The sequence below is a fragment of the Camarhynchus parvulus genome, chromosome 4 (genome assembly GCF_901933205.1).
Source record: "Camarhynchus parvulus chromosome 4, STF_HiC, whole genome shotgun sequence".
NCBI classification, from domain to species: Eukaryota; Metazoa; Chordata; class Aves; order Passeriformes; family Thraupidae; genus Camarhynchus; species Camarhynchus parvulus.
Genome location: NC_044574.1, coordinates 37,678,259 through 37,698,584, shown reverse-complemented (window position 1 = coordinate 37,698,584; position 20,326 = coordinate 37,678,259). Strand labels below are relative to the sequence as shown.

Below are 20,326 nucleotides of genomic sequence, written 5' to 3'. Positions count from 1 at the left end.
TAGAGCAATCCATCTTTTGTTGCAATACCTTTAGCAGCCTTAACTAGCACAAACCAATGAGCAGTCACAATGTGAAATGTGTAGTATCCTCAAAAACTCACTGTTTACAATTGCTGTCTGCTACTATCCGCAGAATGGGAGAGAAAAATCCAAAGTCAAATCAATCTGGTCAGTCTCACTTCTTCAGTTTTTCTGTAAATATTTTTTATCCACCTCTGTTTAAGCCTGGAGCAGTTCTGTGCCATTATTCCAGAAATAATTTCATCTTAAATTGGTTTTCAAATCTAGCTGTCTTTACTTTCTAGACACAGCTGCCCACTGTTTAATGTGCGTCCTATTTATGGACATGTTGTTATATGGTAGCTGTATATTATTTACTCTGCATGGGCATATTTTCCAGGCTTATAATATAGCATTTTTAAGCACAGTAATACCTTTGGCAAGTGACAGATTTTTCTGGTGGACATAGGCTGATCTTTTTCATCTTTATGTGAAGAAATCTACTGTTGATTTTTATGTAGTGATGGTAAAATAGGAAAATAGGTGATGTTGGTGCAAGTTGGAATATTGCTACAATAGATTGATCTTGAGTATGGTTTTTGCAGATTTATTTTTCCTTTAGAACTTTTCTGCCTTTTTACATAATTTACATCACAAACTGATTAATCAAGTTTTAGAAAATTAATCTGCTGGAGGTTCATTTTCTCCTAAGTGTAATTGATACTGTAGTTGTATGTTATTACCCAGTGTTTTAGAGTAAGTTGCAAATGAAGAACTTCTGGCAAGCAGATAGACCTAGTGTGGCAATCTGAATGATACATGTTTTGAAGTGTGACAAAGTTAGTAATTTGAAACGGCTGGCTTTGAAGTTCTGCAGCTTAAAATTAAAGGATGAATTATTTTCTGAAAATTGAAGAATGCAGTAACAGATACAGTTTTTTATTTCTTCCAGATAAAAACTATTTTGAGCGGCTTCATCATCAGAGGTTACTTGGGGAAGTGGACTTTGATGATAAAAACAATTACTTTAGTCTTGGCTGTTGCATCAGGTTTAAGTTTAGGAAAAGAGGGTCCTTTGGTGCATGTTGCCTGCTGCTGTGGGAATATTTTTTCCTACCTCTTTCCAAAATACAGTACAAATGAAGCTAAAAAAAGAGAGGTAAGTTCTTGAAAAAGTGTTTCTAGAATGTATTGAATAGTGGTGCATTTACACTGATTTGTTTAAAAGATAATCTTTGTTCTCTTGGACAGTGTTTAGTGATTATCAGTTGTTATTTATTATGTTAAAAACAATGTATTATCCCCGGCATTCTGACAGGTAAATAATTTCTATGGCAGAGTCAGTTTGGTCTCCACTCCAGAATGGTCTCCCCTTCAGAGACCATTTGGTTTTATTTAAATTCTGTCTGTGCTTGTCTCTAAACCTTGGTAATTGATGGGTGTCTTCAGTGGTGAGGACAGCAGAGTACTCTGAACCCATGAACAAAGTGTTCCTGGTGACAGCAGTGTTTTGTGCCCTGGTTCAGTTCACTGTTGTTAAGGAGAGTGTGGTGGCTTAGACTTGGTGCTGGCCAAGCAGTTCTCTCACCCCTCTGTGTTGGCAGGACAGCAGGAGAGAGTAAGACAAAAAGCTCAGAGGTGAAGACGAGGACTGGGAGATTCCTCACCAGTTACCATTGCAGACCAGACCTGAGGAAAGTTACTTGTCTGCCAACAGTAGACTAGCGAGAAATGAAAACAAAACTAAATGTATCTTGCCCCCACTGTCCCTTCTTGAAAGGCTCAGTTTCACTCCTAACTCTTCTGTCCCAAAGTGGCACAAGGGGATACTGTGTCTCTGCTGCTCCTTCCTCTTGATACTCTTTCTCTGCTCCAATGTGGGCCCCCACCTATGGGAGACAGTCCTTCACAAATATCTTCAGCATGGCTCCTTTCCACAGGGTACAGCCATTCAGGACTGCCCAGCCTGGTTCACCCACCGGCCGCAGTGCTTGCAAGAAACCTGCTCCTGCTTGGGCTCCTTTTCACAGGCCATGGCTCTTGCCAGGAGCTTGCCAGGAGCTTGCCAGGGCTGCAGGGTGAAGATCTGCTCTGCCATGCATCTGCTCTGCTCTATCATCAGCAAACTTGGCTTATAGCTATAGTGAGATTTTGTTGTTCATGTTTACAACATAGACTGTGACAAACCCTTCACCTTTATTGTTTTCCAGGTGTTGTCAGCTGCCTCAGCAGCAGGAGTTTCTGTAGCCTTTGGTGCCCCAATTGGTGGAGTCCTTTTCAGTCTGGAGGAGGTATGTCAAGAGATGGCATTGAAGAATAAATGTTTTAAAAAATCTCTTACTTTAAATAATTTCAGACTCCTTTGAGCTATGGAGTCTCTCCTACGAAGGAAATTATTTTTTGACCTATATTTCAAAACCAGGAGTCCTGTTACCAGCAAACTCCTGAAGATATATTTTTTTTAAATGAATGTCAGCCTTACTTTATTCTCACTTATTTTATTCTGGAAAGGGGTCTAGTCTGTTAATAACTACAGTTTACATACAGGTAGAGACGCAGCAGCTTTTCAGTCTAGGAGTTTATTCTGGAAAAAAAATTTAGGGCTCCTAATTTTTGAAAAAGGCTTTCAAGACTTACTGGACAGTTTTGTAAAGCAAGCTTTTAACCAATACTTAAAGCTTCAGACACTAAACACAATTATATGATAATTAACAAAAATAGGATAATTATTAAAAGGGCAAATATACTATAAAACTTATCTCCAAAGCAAGCAAATTCTCTTCTCAAAAAAATGTTTTATGCTAAATTAGTTTTAATAGTAATTTTAAAAATATGTAAGAATGTTATTTCTATCATTGGTATTTTTAAAGACAATTAAAGCCCTAAAAATCTCTGAACTGAAAAATAGGGAAGATATTTCTTTCATGTGTAATTTTGTTATGTTGTTAGGGTATTTTGAGGACTTCCTCTGTTGCCAGAAAATGAAGAAGAAAACTGTCTTAAAATTCAAATCAGGCTATGTGGGGCTGAAAAATGAAATTGCATTTTCTGTTTTGAGGCTTTTTAATTTTTTTTTGTTAGTTTTAATCATACATCTTAAAAATAACAGATCTCTGATAAACCTTTCAGTAGAGGTTGAAAGGAGATGAAAATATTAGCAGGAAATCTGAGAGTACAGCCTAGTGCACACTGGTTCTCGGAAGGCTAGTAAGAGACACAAAGCAGAGCAGCTTTTTTAGCTTATACCATGTGAGCAGCAGTATTCTAACACATGCAGAAGCCTGACATTCCAGGTCTTTAATTGAATCACTAATAATTCTCATGTATTGTCTTTTGCAGGTCAGTTACTATTTCCCACTGAAAACTTTATGGAGATCGTTTTTTGCTGCTTTAGTAGCTGCATTTGTTCTAAGGTCCATCAATCCTTTTGGTAATAGCCGCCTAGTCCTTTTTTATGTGGAATATCACACTCCTTGGTACCTTTTTGAACTGCTTCCTTTTATTCTTCTGGGAGTATTTGGTGGGCTCTGGGGAGCATTTTTCATCCGAGCAAATATTGCATGGTGTCGTCGACGCAAATCTACAAAATTCGGGAAGTATCCTGTTCTGGAGGTTATTATTGTTGCAGCAATAACAGCTGTGATTGCATTTCCTAATCCATATACAAGGCTAAACACCAGTGAGCTTATTAAGGAGCTCTTCACAGACTGTGGGCCATTGGAATCCTCCTCGCTGTGTGACTACAGAAATGATATGAACGCAAGCAAAATTGTAGACGATATTCCTGACCGCCCAGCAGGCACTGGAGTCTATTCAGCCATATGGCAGTTGTGTTTAGCACTCATATTTAAAATTATCATGACAGTCTTCACTTTTGGTATCAAGGTAAGTGTAAATGCAGTAGCTCTCTTATCTGCTGTGATCATTTAATTATTGCCTTTCTCATTTCCCATCTCTCGAAGCTTGAAGCTTTATTTCTTTTTCATGTTGTTTCTTTTTAAAAAAGGTCTTTTTACTTTTGATTAACAAGCAAGTCCTGTTGCAAACAGTAATAACTTTAATTAAATTCAGAATAGCCCTTTGTTCAGCTGAATAGAAATGTCCTAAATGCTGTAGGGAGCCCTGTGTGGATGGATGTCTGTTTGTATGAGCCTGATTCAGCAATAAGGGATGATTCTAAAATTTCCAAGAGCAAAGTTTGAGCATAACCACTCAGATTCCCTAATCTTCCTGTTACTTGGAAGAAGAGCAGACTGTACCCTTTACACTACTCATTGGTGGTAATTCTTATATCCACTCTCCTCATTGTTCACATAAATCTTAATTACTACAGATGTTAAAAGGAGACAGTGATGGTTTCTTCTGCTCTATTTTTCAGTACTGCATCCTGTGATGAGAAAGTGGGCTTTGTTCATGTGACTGTAATGGAAATTTCATCTCCATTACATGCAGCATAATTTTTGTTTTTTCCCAGTTGTTTCATAGATCTGTTTTGAAGGTGGCTTCAGCTTCTCCCCAGTCTGTGGCTGTTTTCTGAGTTATGATGTCTAACTGTCATGCCTTCATAATTTTCTGTCTTGTCAGGCTCTCTTCATTTTTTCTTTGCAAGTACATCAAAATCAAATGTGTCTTAATGAAAGCTTCCTGTAGAATGTTCACTAAGCAAGATTTGTGTTTCAATTTGCCTTAACTTTTCAGTGTAAGTTGCTGTTCCATGTAACAGCATACATAAGAAAACACTTCCTTTCTGTAAGGGTGTTTGATCATTGGAATTTGCTGTGCATAAAACAGCCTTGGAAGTACTCAGATGTTGACTAGTTGCAAGCCTGAGCAACCTGCTGAGGGTGACCCTGCTTGAGCAGGGGCAGACAGTCTGGGGCAGTCATCTTCAATCTCAACTATTCTGTAACTGACAGAACAATAACATCATGTTGTGTTTCTCATGTTTCGATATTTTAGAAGATGTTGCAGGTTGTTATTTGAAGTTATGTTCTATGTGTTGGTTGGTGGGTGAGAGGAATCTTAAGAGTGTGTGTTTCAAAAGCTAGTCTTCCTTAGATCCATAATTCAGGCATTGTTGTGTGATGTGACCACTTCAGTCTGTTGTTTAGTTTTGTATTCACTTACCGGGTTTCATTTATATCTGGGACATTACTTTACCATTCACATGTTTATGTGCATGTGGCTCTTTCACATGGGTTGTCACCACAAGGTCACATGCATACTAGATGGAAATCACTGGTTTACAGAAGGGGAGAGCTTATACTTCATTTGAGTTTGGTTCATTTTCTCAGAATTTCAGCATGTGGAAATATTTTTGTGAAGTTGTGACAGTATATTTATTGCTTTGCCAATAGGCAAGGAGTCATGTTGCTGTCATTGATGGAGCTGTGCTACATTAATTTCTTGGAAGCGTTAAAGCATGTGGTTAGTTAGAATGTCAGCCAGGATCTGGAGAAGAGGATGTTACTTTAATGATATTTATTTGCTTTAGGCTTCATCTCTATAAAATAAGCTTCTATTTCTTCTATTTCTTCAAACTAGAAGAAAAAAAGAGAAAAAATAATATTACACTGTCATTTAAATAATTGTAAAGGATCCTCTGGGCTCTCCAGGTCTGTTCCTGGAGCTGTAGCCATCTGCAAACACACATCTTCCCCATAGGAACTGCTTTCCTGTGAGGTGAGCAAAGCTACCCAGCTGCTGCCAGTGGGGCAAAGTGATTCCTGCTGCTAGTACTGCTGTGGACATGCATTTCCAGGAGGCTGATATGGCAGGGGTTTGGCATGTTTTGTTTTGTTTTGTTTTTTCTTTCATGCTTTTGTACCTATACTGTACTGCTTATTATCAGTAGACTCATTACTGTGTCTAAATGCTGATTAACATGTGGAAACAGTTTTGCCTCAGAACATGACTGGTACACAGCTGCACTACCAAAGAAGTGGAAAGTTGTAGCCATATCCTAATCCTTGCTTCTTCCAAAGATGACACATGTGCCACAGAACAAATCTTTTCCTCTGGAGTGTAATTTGAGCTTGCCTCAGAGAAGAAAGCTGAGAAGAGGAAAAACTTAGCTTTTTTCCCTTGTTACTTCTCTGGGAAGATTCCTGTCCCCTTTGTGATTTATGATTCACAGGCTTATGCAAACAAATGGACCTCTAAAATCATAATTACAGTTAGACTTGTAACCATTATCCACGTCTAATGGAAAGAAGAGAAGGAGCTAGTGCATAAAAAGTTATATTATCAAAGGGCCAGAAATAATTTGGATGCAATTTCCACATGAAGACTGAATTTCTATTGCATACTGCTAGTGCAGTGGGATCTGAGGCGGTTTCAATAGTTTATTTAGTTACTTTTATATTGGAAATATGGGATTTTTCAGGGTACTGTTTTACTGTTCACCAAGAAAGAATTTCACTCAGGAAAAAAAAATATTTTAGCAGTTAGGAAAGGGCTTAGATGCATAATTAATGTGGGAAATAACAGTAGTGGTATAAGTGCACAATTTGAATACTAGACTAAAATGATAGCATTGAATATTATCTCTGTAAACACTGAAATATTAGGTCATTCAGTGTAGGAATTAAGGATTATTAAACTTTTTCTCAAAACCCATGCTGCTGACTGTCTAACACAAAGTTTGTTTTCCCTTGGTTTGTTGTTTAGAAATCATCTTTGCAACCACAAATATAGACAAAATATAAAGTAATAATAATTATAAGCTATGTTTGCTTTTCCTTGGTTTGTTGTTAGAAATCTTTGCAACCATAAATACAGGCAAAATATAATAATACTAACAACAACAACAATTTTGAAATACATTTCTGCACCAGCTATTGTATACCACAGCAAAAATCTACAGTTTGGAGTTCCACAATACTTAAATTTCACAGCTGTACAGTACAAGAAAAATTACACGATGTGTCCTGTTAAAGCAGGAATGCAATATTTAATTAAGTTATTTCAGCAGGATGTGATGAGATGCATTTAGACGAAGTAAAAATTCTGCTCCTTTTTTGTAGTCACATCTGTACCTCAGTCACAATATAAAATATCTTGATGTTAACAACTACTGTGAGGAGAAGCAGCAGGCATTTACAGTTTAATGAGACATTTAGGTACCAGTATGTTTTTTGGAAATATTGGCTTTGTAAGGAGAAGAAAAGATACACAACTGTTTCTTTATATGAAACTGCTGATAAAAGAAAGTTTGCACTAATATTTTACTAAGCTATGGTTGTGTGACAAAGCTTTAGTTAGTAGCAGAAAAACATTTTAAGTAACTAAACTGACAACAGGAGTTTCTTTCTTCTTTAACCTATTGTGTTACCTACTTTTTGCGGTGGGGATTATCTTGCCTTTTTCTCTCTTGGTGGTTTTAGCATTCTATATACACTCATTTCTACAGGAAACAGCAATAATAATGAAAAGTCTCTTTTAAAACTCACCTGTTTAGTTAATTTATAGCAGTGTCAGGAAGCAGTTTAGGAAGGCAGTCCTGTTTAGTAAGTGAATGCTGACTCTGAGGAACATGAAGGAGTAAGGGAGACAGGAAATGATAAGGAACTCTTTCCTGTATGATTAGCACAGCTCACACTGGACATGCACGTGGTAGAGAATTGTGCTGTTGGCACTGAGTCTAGTTCTTGGTCCTGTATTGGTGGTAGATTTTCTCTTAAACACAGTAAGATATAAACAAACGTGCTCATAAAATGATTTCTCCTAATCAGGTCAATCAGAGGTATCAATAGAATTCTGTCTACTAACCTTCCAAGGTCACCTAACATGGTTTTAACCTGACAGATTGAGTATTTGCATCCCTTTCAGAAAAAAAAATACAGAAAATCACTTTTTAAGTCATGTGTCAGATATGTTCCCAGCAGCATGACAACAGTTCTGTTTTTGTTGCAGGTTCCATCTGGGTTGTTCATACCTAGTATGGCAATTGGAGCAATAGCAGGAAGGATTGTAGGAATTGCAGTGGAGCAGCTGGCTTACTACCATCATGACTGGTTCATTTTCAAGGAGTGGTGTGAAGTTGGAGCTGACTGTATTACACCTGGTCTTTATGCCATGGTTGGTGCTGCTGCATGCTTAGGTAAACAAAATATAACAAATAAGTATCTGGTTTCTTCATATAGCAAAATAATTATTAAAAAATGAAAGGAAACATAAACTTGTGCAGTTTTGGAACACCTGTTTATAGGGTCTTCCTTCCAGAATAATACTTTCGCACACAAGACCCTCAAATCCTTGTGATCTGAGAAATAATGTGAAATCTAAATTTATGAGAAATAGGAAAATTTTAGTAGTGTTTGCTTTCTCTTTTTGGTATCAAGAGATGTCATCACTACATTGGTCAGAGAAATCAGTTCCTTGAAATGTATGAAGTAGAGCATTTACAGTGTCAAGTACAGTTAAAATTATTAGAAGGAAGTGGTGTGATCAGCTGCGACATCTACATGAATTGCAAAAAATTGTTCTTGAAATTCATTTTCCAAACAAAAGTTTTAGAAGTGTGTAAGGTATTTTTATCAAGTCTAATTGTTGAAAATCAGCTTTATGGAAAGAGTCTTAAATTGGGGACCTAAACTTGTCCTCATTTATAACTTGGTGGCCTTAGAAATTAAACTTAAAAACTGTTAGGACAGATTCTGCAAGAAGTAGAACTTTTCTTTAAGGAAAATTATGTTTGGGCAATCAAACTAGTGATACAAATTTAGGTTTTGGAGAGGTTGTTCTGGTTTTTAATAGTGCAAATTGAATCACTCTTGATTGTACTGAAAGACAGTTTATATTCTTTTATTAAATGAAGATATAGCATCAGAAGTCTTAGCAGAAAAAAATTATTTTATATAATAACAAAAGAGAAGTATAATCCATGTCTTCTCTTATCCAAGAAAGAGATTTCTTTTCATCAGCTTATAATTCTGTTCAGCTTTTATGATTAAGCAACAGCATTAAATTCCTAATCCTTTGGACAACATAGCTGTTGGTTTGCTATCTATGACATCTTTGCATTAGTTCCATTCTTTTTTCAGATTCTTACATCACTGGATTTCCTTGCATTTCACAGTACTTTTAACCCTGATGTGGTATGGAGATATACACAGTTTTATTCTTAGCTTACATTAAATAACTGTACATATTTTCCAGTTCCCATTATTACCTCCCTTTCTATGAATTTTCCCTAAAACTCTCTTTTTCACTTCTTGAAGTTCTGTGTTAATTTTCTCTGTCTGCTTCTGTTGGTATTATGCAGAAGGATGTTTGTCAGATGACCTTTCTTGTCAAAGTTATGTTTGTAGGTCTCAACAGGAAGGCACAAAATTCTACAATCGTTGTTATCTGATACTCAGATGTTACTGGCTATCATTTTCCTTGCAGGTGGTGTGACAAGGATGACTGTGTCCCTGGTAGTTATTGTCTTTGAGCTAACAGGAGGGCTGGAATATATTGTGCCCCTAATGGCCGCAGTGATGACCAGTAAGTGGGTAGGAGATGCCTTTGGTAGGGAAGGCATCTATGAAGCACACATCCGACTGAATGGGTATCCTTTCTTGGATGCAAAGGAAGAATTCACTCACACAACACTGGCAGCTGATGTGATGAGGCCTCGGAGGAGCGACCCCCCTTTAGCAGTTCTGACCCAGGACAATATGACTGTCGAAGACATAGAAACCTTGATCAACGAAACCAGCTACAATGGTTTTCCTGTTATTATGTCAAAGGAATCGCAGAGACTTGTGGGGTTTGCTCTAAGAAGAGATTTAACTATTGCAATAGGTAATTAACTTTCAATATTGCATTATTATATACACCAATTTAAATTGGTTTATATTATTTTATATTTAAAATAGAATTTTACTCTGTATGTTTTTAGACTTCAGGTTGATTTAACTATATGATAATATATCTTCAGTAGCAGGCTCTGAAATGAAGATAATCCTCATCTCTTTGTCTCTTGTAAAAACAAAAGTTGTCATACTCAAATAGGACAAAACATTATCTAATCTGGTATTTTTCAGTTTTTTGAGGCTTTTGATAGTATCCCATTTCCTTGAGTAATGCTATAGTAACATTCTTCAGAATTGAGTAATTCTCATTTTGACCATCAGTATTCTGTGAAAATTACTGTCCAAGTAATTTTTAAATGTATATCCTATTTCTTTCTAACAGTGTGTTTTTTACTTTTGTTATAACAACCAGGGTTGTATTATGGAGAGATAAGTGCAATATTAATTATTTTAGGTTTATGTTTTTCAATCTGTTTGTGTAAGGGGAAATTAGTCCCTGGGCACTTGAGCACACAAGCCCTGTTTGGAACATCTCTTTCTGGATGAATATTATTAGTGCTTGTGTGATACTTGTGATAATGCTTTGTGCACTGGCAAGAAAAATTCTGTGGATTTTGAGGCTACTATCATAACCAAAGGAGGAAACACAGTGTTATGTAAGAAAATGTTACAAAACTGTAACATTTAGTGCATGAAATAAGTGATGCAAGTTGCATCTTAAACGACTTTTTTTATATATACATGTCTCTTAAACAAAGACACTTGAGAAAGGGACAGAAGTCTCCAGAAACTTTTTTAAAACATGTTTTTTGAACATAACACTGTTTACTTCAGTCAGATTTTTGCCTGTGGTTTTACTACTGTGTATACCATGGTATTACATTACATAGGATGTATATGAGTGTACAAAACTTCGATATTATTACCAACACCATACTAGTTAAAGTTTGCATTTACTTGAGTAAATGGGGGAAAAGCAGAACATTTATCTTAGAAAATGCTTTCACAGGCAAGACTCATTTCAACTGCTGAGATTATACAGTGATAGTTGCTTAGTCTTGGGTTGTGTCTGTCTTAAGAGTCACTGTGCCCTGGCAGCCAGGAGGGCCAGGTGTGTCCTGGGGTGCATCAGGCACAGCATCCCCAGCCAGGCAAGGGAGGGGATTGTCCTGCTCTGCTCTGGGACAGCCTCACCTCAAGTCCTGTGTGCAAATTTTGGTGCCAGATTATCAGAGGGTTATAAAGCCATTAGAGATCATCCAAAGGAGAGTCACAAGGATGGTGAAGGGCCTTGAGGGGAAGCCATATGAGAAGTGGCTGAAGTCACTGGGTCTGTTCAGTCTGGAGGAGACTGAGGGGAGACCTCATTGCAGTCTGCAACTTCCTCATGAGGGGAAGGGGAGGGGCAGGCACTGATCTCTGCTCTGTGATGCCCACTGATAAGACCTGAGGGAATGGCCTGAAGTTGTACTGAGGGAGGTTTAAGTTGGGTATGAGGACAAAGTTCAGGGGGCTGTCAATTGAGACTGACTTTTCCTTGGCAGTTTCTTCAGGAGCTGAGTAGTTCTTTTTTTAGCCTTTCCACCTCTTTATAGTAAATAAAAGTTACTTACTTGAGTGAGACAATTAGTTGAATAATGACTAAAGCTGAATGGCAAATGGCTTTTGTGATTTTTGCACAACCACTTCCTCGGGATAAAGCAGTGGCTGTGGAAATATATGCGAGAGCCTGGTAGTGTTGATTGAGCTGTATGTCTGTATTAACATCTTACTCCAAGAATATAAATTCCTCTTCCTCTGCTGTTTTTCCCCCTTCCCTGTCTTTCTTAAAGAAAGTGCTAGAAAGAAGCAGGAGGGGATTGTTGGCAGTTCCAGGGTGTGTTTTGCCCAGCATACCCCATCGCTTCCAGCAGAAAGCCCTCGACCTTTGAAGCTCCGAAGCATCCTTGATATGAGCCCTTTCACCGTGACAGACCACACACCAATGGAAATAGTGGTGGATATTTTCCGGAAGCTGGGTCTGAGGCAGTGCCTTGTAACACACAATGGGTGAGTAAAGTGGCAGCAATGCTGTGCATTTTTTTAGATACAGTAATTTTCACTTCCAGGATCAGAGTATTTGAACCAGGATATACGCCAGGATCATTGTATTTGAACCCATGGTAGGTTTGGTATTGCAACTGAGGACCCCAGCTGTTCATTAAGAATGTGCTGTGGTATAGCACCTCTCTGAAATTCTTATGCCTTCCTTGTATTCCAGGTAAGCAGGCAGATGATTTCAGTCATTTTATGATGTTCTGTTAAAAATTTACTGCCATTCAGCAAGCTTGGTCTGTGCAGCTTGCTTGTGGAGGAGACACAACTTGTCTTGCAGAAATTTAGTCTTGTGCTCTGCAGAGTCTAAGGCCTGTATTTCCTGGTTATTATCTATGTTCTGGCAACATGCACTGTATCAGCAGTTCCTGAACATCTACAAATACTGGGTTCATAAAGAGTAAAGCAGAAAATGATCTAGCCAGTATCTCTTCTTCTGGAGTCTAGTGATGGCGATTACCAGCAAGCTTTTTGATTTTTGGAATACTAACAACTAAACTGCTGCTAGTTCTGGAACTTCAATCTGCAACTTTTGTTTCTACAATTCAAAATATTTCAGGAAAGTAGTTTTAAGATTTAGAATGTTAGTAAATGAGACTGTTGGGAGTTGTCCTGTGATTATGTACTAAATAAATCAGCCTCCAGCATGAAAACTAAATGTTCATTGTAATTGCCTCTTATCTAAACTGCTCCTTGTTTTTTTTTACATGATCTTTTTCTGTGCAGCTGTTCCTTTAACATTCTGCTTTTCTGTATCTCTTGCATTAAACACTTGACATGCAACATCAAAGCTCCTACCATAGTATCTTGCTTTCCCTTTGGCATGTCTTTTAAGGCACACAGGGAGTGAAATGTTGTCTGCTTATTCACATGTTTAGGATTGATCAGTGTCCTTGGGACAAGAAATCTGAAATGACTGGGACTTTCTTAGTTTTTCTGTGGGCAAAAGGCCTGCTGCTGTATGTAGCAAATATTTAAATATTTAATTCGTTTCCAGGTTCGGGGTTTTTTTCAGATGTATTTTAAAACAAATTTATTTAAATGTTCTCCTTTCTGTTTTTTTGTTTTGTTTCGTTTTGTTTTTTCCTCAATGCATCTCTGTGTGGAATGGCAAGTAGTGTTTCCAGAAGCCTTTCTAAAGGACATAATGATCTGACACTTAGAAGTTAGTTTGGGCATGTAATTATTCTTGTTTGGGGAGGGAAATTGGAATCAATAGAACTTCACTGAAAAATAATTACTATGATTTTTTTTTTTCATACTTTCTGTTGTGGTTGAGTGCTCAAGCATTGACATTGATGCTAAAATCTTCTCTAGAGAAAGCTTGATTGTGCAAAACTATGTCAAGCTCTACTATAAATTTTAAACTATTTTATAATAAAGTAGCAAGAATGGCTTTAATATTTATTTTATACTACTTCAGTTTACAAATTTGTGACATTCCACAAGCACACTGTCCATTACAAGAAGAGCAGATCATAAATACTCATACTAGTGGTGTTTAGCCATGGCATATACCCTTGTGGACATCAAGCACTACTTTATATTTTCGCTGGCAGATTTCCTGCAAACTGAATATACCTGTTTAAAGACTTGCATCAACATACTGATTCCAGTCCAGACTGGATTGTACAGAAATTGGTGCAGATGACAGAGAGAAGACTGAGCCTTACTCCTCCAAATTTGTACCAGAATATCCATTCCAGGGAGTTACTCTTGATTTGTCCTGTCATGAACAAGAAATTTGTCTCAATCTGTCTGTTTCTAAGGCCACCAGATAGCCCAGCTCTGTAGGGCAGCTTTGAACCTCAGTTACTATGTCTTTACACAGTTATTACTTTGTTCATCTTCTGTGACTTGTTAAAATGTCAATAATTATCTGTATGTCTGAGGAGAAATAACTATTAAACGAAGGAAATACAAAGTAGATTTTAGTTTCAGTACTTCTAAAACCCAAAAATATGTGAATTTAGGGTGAAGGGATGAAGTTTGCTACCCTGATGTGTACCTGATTAAAGAAACATACTGCTCTGGGGTGGTTGTAGAGCCAGTTTTGTTCAGCATTTTGGGAGAAAAAAGAAAAAAAGCAAAATCTGGGAAAGGGTACTGGCTTTCAAATAAATTCTCATTTAATTATCTCATTAGCTTTCCTGCAACCATTTCTTTTTTTTTTCTTCTTTTTCAGTTTGCTCTAATCCTTTTCCATTATGATTAGAATTTTTTTTTCATTTGATTTCACACAGTTATTAGCATAACATAATCTGTTGCAGGATTGTCTTGGGGATCATCACAAAGAAGAACATATTAGAGCATCTCGAGCAACTAAAGCAGCACGTCGAACCCTTGGTGATTAGATATATCAGATCTCATAATTAGACATATTAGAAGTCAGGAAGCATGAAACTTGTGAACTGTTCAGGGCTTTTATGGTATCGTCTGAACCATGAAATCTTATGCTGAAAATTTGTATTAAACATAAAACAACATGGGCAAAATCCTTTTGTAGAAAAGAAGCTGTAAATGTGAGCATACTGTTAGTCACAACATTAAAGGAAAGTAAACAGTAAACTTTGTGATAACTTGTGTTGATGAGATCACATCCATTCAGCTGGTTGATCTCTTGAATTCCCCAGCAGCTAGGAATACTTTTTCCCTGCCTAATGCAAATTAAGATTTTCATATATGCCAATTTCTTTTTCTGATTTGGACAGCTTTAAATAGCTGTTAAATAGCAAAGTATCACATCTTTTGAGAAGAAGAGATAAGCATGTTTTAATTGCATCATTAGATCTTCCCTGTAATCCCCCTTTATTAACATGAATTTTTGAAAATATTTTTTAGCAAAGTTCTGTGATTTTATGTAAAGTGTGATTCTGCCACTGTTACATACAGCAGTGAGTGTAATCCTTTACAAAATGTGCAGTGATATTAGCCACCAAGTGGCCTGCCACTATGTAGTCTGTTGACTTCAGAATCTAGATATGATTTTAACCATGATGTTGTGAACTAACCCCTTAGATAGGTGGTACACTTTGTCTTAATTTAGACATGGGTTGCTACTTCCATGTCTACTAAACATACCCACCATGTTTAGCTGCTTATGTGCAAAACATGCTAATTATGTTCTCATTTTATGCTAATATTTCACAAGTATTTCATGCGTCCTTTAATAAGACAAATTGAAATGTACTAACCAGAATAACAAGGGCAGCAGCTCATCCATTCTGCTCTTTGCTTCTCTTGTGATATTATCCTTTTGGACAGTCTCACTCTATTTGATGTTTAGCAGTTACACTTTTAAAAGACCCTGTCATAAGAGCACCGTATCTAAATTGGAAAATGAAAATTTTATTATTCACAGTTTATTTTTCTAAAGCCATGAACTCCAAAAACTAATTAACTGTTGTTTATTTTACAAAAGTTTCATGGCCTGTACAGTGTGCTCCTATGAATACATTCAATCTGAGCCAGTGTGTCAGACTGGAAGGATCCTTCTTGTTTAAAAAAGGAGGGAAGGGGACTTTGTTTGATTTGGGGCCATCAAGTAGTACATCACTTTTGATGGCTAGGTTGGAACATGCCTCCCTTATGAAATGAGATCACTGTCATTTCTTTTTCATACCTCTCTTTTCTTTGTCCCTCTTTGTTACTTTTTTGTTGGCATATGCTAATGAAAATTTGATTTTTGTAGAAACAAAAAGTTAAATAAAAATTGTAATGGGCTCTACTTGTATGACTTGTATTTCATTAAAATGGACTACAGCTGTCAGAGACCATTTGATACAGCGTCTCAGCATTGCTGTGTTTTATCAAACTGGTGGTTCCTCAACATTTTGATAAATAAAATGTTTCTGTTTAAATAAGAAAATCAGGCTGTTTACTTTTGCTCTATTCCTGTCAACAAAAAGGACTTGGCTACAGATTTGTTCTACTTCATTATTTTCCTGCTTGGATTAATATCAGTCTTCCATTTATCCTTTTCAGGCGCCTCCTTGGCATTATAACAAAAAAAGATATCCTCCGTCATATGGCCCAGACGGCAAACCAAGACCCCGCCTCCATAATGTTCAACTGAAACCCATAGCTGAGGAGAGAGAGGAAACGGAAGAGGAGGTTCATTTGTTGAATAGCACAACACTTTAGTCTGGGGAAAACTTCTAAAATCAGAGACGAGCTGGGTTTTTACGTAACAGTGCTGCTGGCAATCAGGAGTCAGTCTGGGGGAGCTGATGGGAGTGTGGGAAGGGAGAGCTGCTGTCCTGCACTGGATGCGTCCCGAGACATCAGGTCTGCCATGATAGTGCAGTGGGAGAGCCGTGCAAAGCGGTGCCGTTCTCCAGCCCAGCCTGGTACTTCAGCATTGAAGAGATGTGTTATTAATCCCTGTTTCTGGAGGGATCATTCTGAATTGAGCCATCTTGTGGACACTGAAAGGTCTTGCCCTTTTTACCATTGAAAACTGTTGTGTTAACTCATGAAACGTATTAACTATTACTCGTCACCTTTCTACATTCCAGAAGAGCTTTATTTCTCTCTCTCCTGAGCCGTAACAAAGCCTCTTTAAAATTGGTGTGCCCTTTTGAAGCAGTTGTTTCTCATATTGAGATGTACTGTGAGTTACTGAGGTGTGATCGCAAGAAGGGAGGTTTTTCTTGTGCCATTAAATGTGTAAGTTCGTACATCACTAAATGCTTGGGGCAGTGCAGATGCACTGCAACAAAACCAGGTTGAACAGGTAATACTTTCCAAGAACCACACAAGACTTCTTTCAACCCGTGTGCTGTCATGATATGAGGAAACTAAAACCAGGTGAAACCAGTATTTTAAAGAAAAACACTGGTTTTGCTGCAGAAAATATCAATGATGTGACCTGGTCTTATGCAATTTTTGTATTATTGAACACACTATGATATATACCAATGTTGTGCAGTATAAGGAAAAATACTGCTATTCTACTAGTTTAAGAGCTGGAACAATTCTGTATACGTGTATCTGGTAAAAAAATGCATGCTTCAACACCGGAGATCTTTTCCCCCCCTGTAGAATTTGAGAATGGTCATTTTTATTTTTTCTTCTCCACAAAAGACGTTCCACTGCTGACATGGTAGGAAGAAATGTAACTCATAATTTGCACTAAATGTATATTATTTTTCTTGAAGTTTTACCATTCTTTATTTATATTTGTATGGATTTAAAAAATCTATTAAATATGAATCAGTTAATATCTCACATAACTAATTACCTTTTTAATGTGATTTTATAGAATAATTCATAATCCTCTGCAAGTAATGGAGGATTAGCAAATGTTTACAACTAGATGAAGGGTTTCAAGAAAATGGCTTCTTTATGATCCAACATACATGCAAGATCATTTTCAAATGTAACTTTCACTGCCGTTACCTTGGATTTCCTTTTTTCTTTACTGGCAGATAACTGGAACAGTAATAGTAGGGTTTTGTTTAAAAAAAACAACAAACCTGCAGGGTTTTAAAAGTAATAGGAGAAAGCAACTGTTAGATTGCTTTTGACTCTTCTCCCAAGTATATAAAGGTGTAAATTATATGTATTCACACCTGCAGGGCAGAATTGAATCCAGTACTTGAAACTTTGTCAGGACTTTAAAATTCAGCAGCAACACACACACACTTGGAGGTGAACTGACAGACCCCTAACTTCTTCACAGTACATTGTTTTGTTTCGTATTCATTTTATCAGACGATCACCAGAACTGCATGCAGAAGAAAAATGACAATATGCTGTAAGCTTAAATTAGGAAGGAAAAAAATTAATTCTGGCTGACAAAAATCGTGTTTTGTAATATGAGGTTGGATAAAATTTCTTTCTTTTAACAATTACGCTCACAAGACTGCAAAAATGGCAAGAATATAAACACTAAAAGTCTAACGTAATCTTAAATATCTCTAAGGCATTCATCACAGTTACCTCAAACATCTTTATTCACAAAGTATTCAGTAGGATTTTATCTTAAGTACAATAACACAAACCAAAATTCTGGCACTTTTGGCTGAGTTGCACAAAAATGGCTGTGCTTAAGTAAGTGCACTGTTGAATTTGAACTTATTTTTCTTAGTAAAAAACTGCCATCTGCATTTTATCATCTCAGTTCCAGCAGCAACTGGAACCAGTAGAAAGTGAAATGTGCCTGGGGAATCACAGTGATCAGGCCCTGTATTAAAAACACGTTTGGAAATGAAACAGGGAATTGGGCTAAATAAAAATGGGAGCATGGCAACAACCACCTGTACTCTTCCATGTGAAGTCAGTGTTAGTTGTTAAAAATTTGCTGTGTTACATTACATAAGCCTGAAGAAGAGGAAGCTTCACAAAGAGCAGCATTTGGCCCATTTACAGAAGGCAGCTCTGGAAGTTGTCTGTGACACTGATTTCTGTTGTCTGCTTTTTTTTTCTATAGTGGAAGAATACAAACTCAGTACACATACAAAAATCACCTTAAATCAGTTTGAAATCTCCGCCCTGTCTGGTGTTATTTAAACTGCTGTGTGTACTGTATTAACTTGCACCTAATTCTAGAGACTGCTGTCTGAATCAAAATACAGTTCACACTCCTGCTGTGTTTCATTTCTGTGTGGATCCCCAGAGCTGCACATAAATTGTGCATCTCTGTTTACTCTTAACCTGCTTTCCCTGTTGACATTTAAAATGTCTTCTGGTAAACATGCAATAGAGGTTCTGTTAATGAAGTATGTGTGCCTGTGCTGTGCAACAAAAAATTTCTAACCTGACACTTGCAGCGCCTTACTCAAGTTACTAATTAAAAAAAAAAAAAGTGGTGGATGGGAGGGGGAAAGTGTCAGCATTTTTTTATTTTTTAAATCATTCAGATACTGGTTCATGAAGAATGCATTCTTTGTTAATCTGTGATGTTGCCTAGAGCTGTATTTAATATTGATCTTAATGTTTTTATTTATAATAGTGTGGTAGAACTGCATATCATTACAGTAAAAATTCTCATTACTGTGATGATTTAATCAAGCATTAAAAACTTCTGTATGACCATTTATTGTTCTGTCATACTTTCTCACTGTTTTCACAAACAAGATTTGTCTTGATATTTGCATTTATTTTCCCTGAGAGAAAATTAACAGCTAGGAATTTTACATACAAAACTAGTAAGATTTGTCAAAAAGAATGGCGTTTAGGAGATGCAGTACTTGCATTGCCTAGCTAAGTATAGAATTAAAATATTTTTTATTTAAAGTTAAAAGTGGATGATCCTTTTATTGTCTGAAAACCATCTGCTGATGATGTACACATCATAGAATGGCCTGGGCTGGAAGGGACCTTAGAGATCACCTCACTCCAACCCTCCTGTCATGGGCAGGGACATCTTCCATGAGACACATTGCTCAGAGCCCCATCCACTGAACACTTGGAGGGAGGGGCAGGTATCACCCCTCTGGCAACCCATTTCAATATTTCACCACTCTCACAATAAAAAATGGATTCCCCCTATCTAGTCTGAATCTTCTCTTTTTTAGTTAAAACCCTTACTCCTTGTTCTAGTGTAGCAGGCCCTGCTAAACAGTCTATCCCAGTTTATTACACAGCACATCAGTCATGTTGCAGCTCCTGTAACAGATTTCTCCATCAGGGACTATTAGTCACATTACATTATTCATGTATTAACACCTTCTCCATCAGGGGTTAATACATGAATATGGATGTCCAGTATCAGGTCCTCATTTTTGCAGATCTAAGTTCATATTTAAGTAACAGTTAAAAAGTTGCATTTTTAAGGTCCCCTCCAATTCAAACCTTTCCATGATTCTACTGTTTTAGTACTTGCGTGATTTACAGGGCCTTGAAATTAAGGTCTCCTGTACTTGAAACAAAAACAAGAATGAGATGGAAAGTACCTGTTTTTTATGTATAAAAAACCCCCTCTAGGCCTATGAATGAGTGCCTGTAACTCTGTGCTTGAATAATTGGGACATTAATATGCTGAATGAAAGGGATAAAGTTGTGAAATTTACACTAGTAGCTGTAGCATGTGCAGTTGAAACTCACAATACTTTTGCAGCACTCTAACCTACACTGCACCTCCACTACTCCCTTCTACCATAACGTAACATGTAACTAACAATCCTTTGCTTAAAAGAGTAGGAATTACATTTTAGCATAGTGCTACTGGCCTATAATCTTTATCAGTAGTAATTAGTATTGCTGTCATTAGTACTGATGTGAATTGCTACAATGGAAGTCAAGTCACTGGATGGTGGCAGGGCTGTTGAGTAAGAGCAAATGTTATTTTCCCTTGTTTCTGGATTGTTACTTCAATCAATTGTCAGAGAGTAAACCTCCAAGTGCAATAACAGGAACACAGAACTGGGGACTAAAGACCTTGAAAGCAATTATTTTGCATCTTGTACAAAATCACTTGGCTTTAATTT

General features: G+C 37.1%; 1 protein-coding gene across 4 annotated transcripts in view; it reads left to right on the top strand.

The window, feature by feature from the left end:
* The window catches only part of CLCN3 (chloride voltage-gated channel 3), a 60,329-nt gene extending 41,397 nt beyond the window's left edge, over nucleotides 1-18,932 (top strand). For 2 of the 4 annotated variants that reach the window (XM_030946815.1, XM_030946816.1), the window contains 8 exons: nucleotides 953-1,159; nucleotides 2,211-2,291; nucleotides 3,340-3,885; nucleotides 7,915-8,101; nucleotides 9,391-9,789; nucleotides 11,633-11,849; nucleotides 14,165-14,240; nucleotides 15,879-18,932. In XM_030946815.1, the coding sequence (XP_030802675.1) occupies nucleotides 953-1,159; nucleotides 2,211-2,291; nucleotides 3,340-3,885; nucleotides 7,915-8,101; nucleotides 9,391-9,789; nucleotides 11,633-11,849; nucleotides 14,165-14,240; nucleotides 15,879-16,037 (1,872 nt within the window). In that variant the 3' untranslated portion in view covers nucleotides 16,038-18,932. The remainder of the gene's footprint in view (nucleotides 1-952; nucleotides 1,160-2,210; nucleotides 2,292-3,339; nucleotides 3,886-7,914; nucleotides 8,102-9,390; nucleotides 9,790-11,632; nucleotides 11,850-14,164; nucleotides 14,241-15,878) is intronic. The other 2 variants (XM_030946817.1, XM_030946818.1) reach the window with 2 other exon arrangements.
* Nucleotides 18,933-20,326: the final 1,394 nt, after the last annotated feature.